Genomic DNA, 2,992 nt, shown 5'->3' with positions numbered 1-2,992 from the left:
ATCTTTATTCTTTACTGTACCTACATATCAGCTGTTAATTGTTATGATTCTATGCCTTTAATTACCACTTATCAATATCAAATGTATTATCAGTTGACAATCATTATTTATTATCATCTACTAGATTCCGGCGTTTGTCATCCCGCCTTCGGCGGAAAGACCGTGTGGGCGGTGGTGCATCTTTGTCGTTTCGCCTCGGGCTGGGTTTTTTGATCCAGCCTGCGGCGGGAAGGCGGAGTCGTCGGGTATTGTGTTTTGTCGTGTTGGCAGCACTGGTTAAGGTCCTTTCACATAAGTCCGATCCGGGTCCGTTCCGATTTTTAATGTTCCGAGTGTTGTATTCACATACATACGATTCGATCCGATCCGATTCGTTGTTTCACTGTTTATCAGTATATAATTTCAGTAGCAATCAGTACTCACTCTGAAACCGTGGGGAACAGATGTGATTGAGTTTTAAAACTTCAAGTTTATGTTAAGCACAAGTCTGTAAAGACAAGTAAAATGAGTAAATTTAGCGAAGAAGAATCAATTATGATTGCATTAATTCTTGACGAAGAGGAAGAAATAAATTCGAAAAAAAGAAAAAGGAAACGTACTTTATGGGTACATGATTTATGGAAAAAAAGAGAACAAGAAGGTGAATTTTTAAATTTATATAATGGACTCGTGGATGATGAACAAAAATTTTATGAATATTTCCGAATGACTCAGTACTCATTTCATATTCTACTTGGAAAAATAGAAACCAACATAAAAAAGCAGGAAACTCATTGGAGAAAACCCATTTCTCCTAGAGAAAGATTAGCTGTCTGCTTAAGGTAAGTGACTTACAAAATTTAATTTTACTTAACAAATTATTTATTGTTAGCTATGTATAGAAAACTAAAATATGTATGATGTATCTATTGTGTTATAAATCACAAAACTAATCAGAGAAAAAAAAATTTTTTACTTAAAAGTTTTATAAACTTAAAATTATAGGTATTACGTGAACAAATTATTAAAGAAAAAAAAATATTAATTTTCATATTGATTCTAGTTTGAAGTTGATGTGAATGTATGTAATGGCATTTCACCTTGCATTTGGGGAGATAGTGAATTCGAATGTCCTGTGTATGGTGAGTCCACTGAAAATGATGTAGATTGCTTGTTGTACAAGTTAGGTATGTGTACTTATGCATGGATTTCCTGCGCTTGACGAAGTTGGTGCATTGTTATAAATAGTATCTGCAGTTTGCTTATATAAGATTTGGTTCAATTCAATTTCTTGTACAATGTTAAAAATTCTAGATTTTGCCAAATTTAAGTTATAGGGGTCTAATGTTTTTAATGTGGCACCAATAGCTGAAAGAAATGAATCTACTGGATGAACAAAATTTTCTGTTTTAGCTTCCATTTCTTTTTTTTCTAACAAGTATTTCATTATGGTTGATGACGCTGTTTCTGTTTCACCATATTTTTCTTGGTGGTTTTTAGTTCTTTTAGGTCTTTTCCAAATTGGTTCATGCTTTTCTTTATTCATTTCTATGTCTTCAATGTTCACTTGAGTACCTTGTATAGTTTCTTCGCCTTCAGAACTTGAACTAATATTACACGATACATTAGTTATAGTGTCTCTTTCTTGCAAAAACTCTTTCAAAAAATTTAATTGGTCTTCATATTTATATTTTTTAATAATTTTTGTTGCTTGACATGAAGTTGTTTTATTCCGTTTTAATGCTTTTCTATACATGTTTCTCAAATTATTCCAACGGTTTTTGCATGTTGCAACTAAAATTAAACAAAATCAGAACATTTGTATTCGTGTTTAAAGAAGCAAGTGAAATGCAATTTTTATTTAAACTTCAAATGTCTATAAAAAAAATTGTACTAATATATTTTTAAATCTTTTGAGTTCAGTAATAAATAATAAGGAAAATTTTAAATTCTGAGCGGAGCAATAAATGTATTGATTTTACAATGGTCAAAATATACCAGCTATACCTGGTATAATATACATATTATATAATAATAAGTAGTGTTTGAAAATGTCATGAAATTAAAAAAAAATGAAATATTTGGTGAAATATTTCAAAATGTGTGAAATATTTCAGTATTTTAATAAATTTTGTTTTATTTTTATATAAGCTTAATATTAACATATAATTGTCATAAATTACCTTCATAACTGTATGGTACCTGTATCTGTATGTATACCTAACCTTTGGCATTATACATTTAAAATGGTACTCAAATTTTTTAGATATTTTAATGTTTAAATGATACAAGTAGGTATTTAATATTATACATGTATATTGTATACCTACTGAATTCTGACATTAGAATTTAGAACACTGAACATTGTGTTAAAATAATAAAAAAATAGTGTTTTTATTTGTGTTAAAAAAAATTTCAATGTTTCACGTTTTTGTGAAATATAAAAAAAAAACTTTTAAAATGGCATTAGTATAATATATTATTATTCATACACTATCTCTATTGTTTTTAATATTATATTATATATTATATTTATTATTTTTTTAATAACAGATACTTAGCAACCGGAGATTCAATGAAAACTATTTCGTTCAGCTATCGTTTAGGTCTTTCTACTGTATACCAAATCATCATAGAAGTATGTTATGCAATTATTGAAATTGTTATGCTAGAAGTTATGCCTGTTCCAACGGAACAAAAGTGGAAAGAAATCGCATCAGAGTTTTGGACTTGCTGGGACTTCCCCAATTGTTTCGGTGCTATCGATGGCAAACATGTTACAATCCAAGCTCCTCCTAATAGTGGATCACAATATTTTTGTTATAAAAAAACATTTTCTATAGTCTTATTAGCATTAGTTGATGCTCATTATAATTTTATAGCTGTAGATATGGAAAGTTTTGGTAAAAATAGTGATGGAGGCATCATGGCTCATTCAAAATTAGGGAAAGCTCTTGATCAAAATAAACTGAATGTACCACCAAAAGAAGCGTTGCCAGGAACTACAAATGAT

The 2,992-nt window shown here is 29.4% G+C and overlaps 1 protein-coding gene across 1 annotated transcript in view; it reads left to right on the top strand.

Annotated features, from left to right (window-relative positions):
• Nucleotides 1-2,554: 2,554 nt before the first annotated feature.
• LOC103310086 overlaps nucleotides 2,555-2,992 on the top strand; it is a 3,867-nt gene continuing 3,429 nt past the window's right edge. Inside the window, exon 1 of the mRNA XM_029485511.1 lies at nucleotides 2,555-2,953. Coding sequence (XP_029341371.1) covers nucleotides 2,555-2,953 — 399 coding nt within the window. The remainder of the gene's footprint in view (nucleotides 2,954-2,992) is intronic.

This window comes from Acyrthosiphon pisum, chromosome X (genome assembly GCF_005508785.2).
Source record: "Acyrthosiphon pisum isolate AL4f chromosome X, pea_aphid_22Mar2018_4r6ur, whole genome shotgun sequence".
In the NCBI taxonomy this organism is placed as follows: Eukaryota; Metazoa; Arthropoda; class Insecta; order Hemiptera; family Aphididae; genus Acyrthosiphon; species Acyrthosiphon pisum.
Note: the sequence above shows the minus strand (reverse complement) of the source record. Positions and strands in the feature narration are given on the sequence as shown.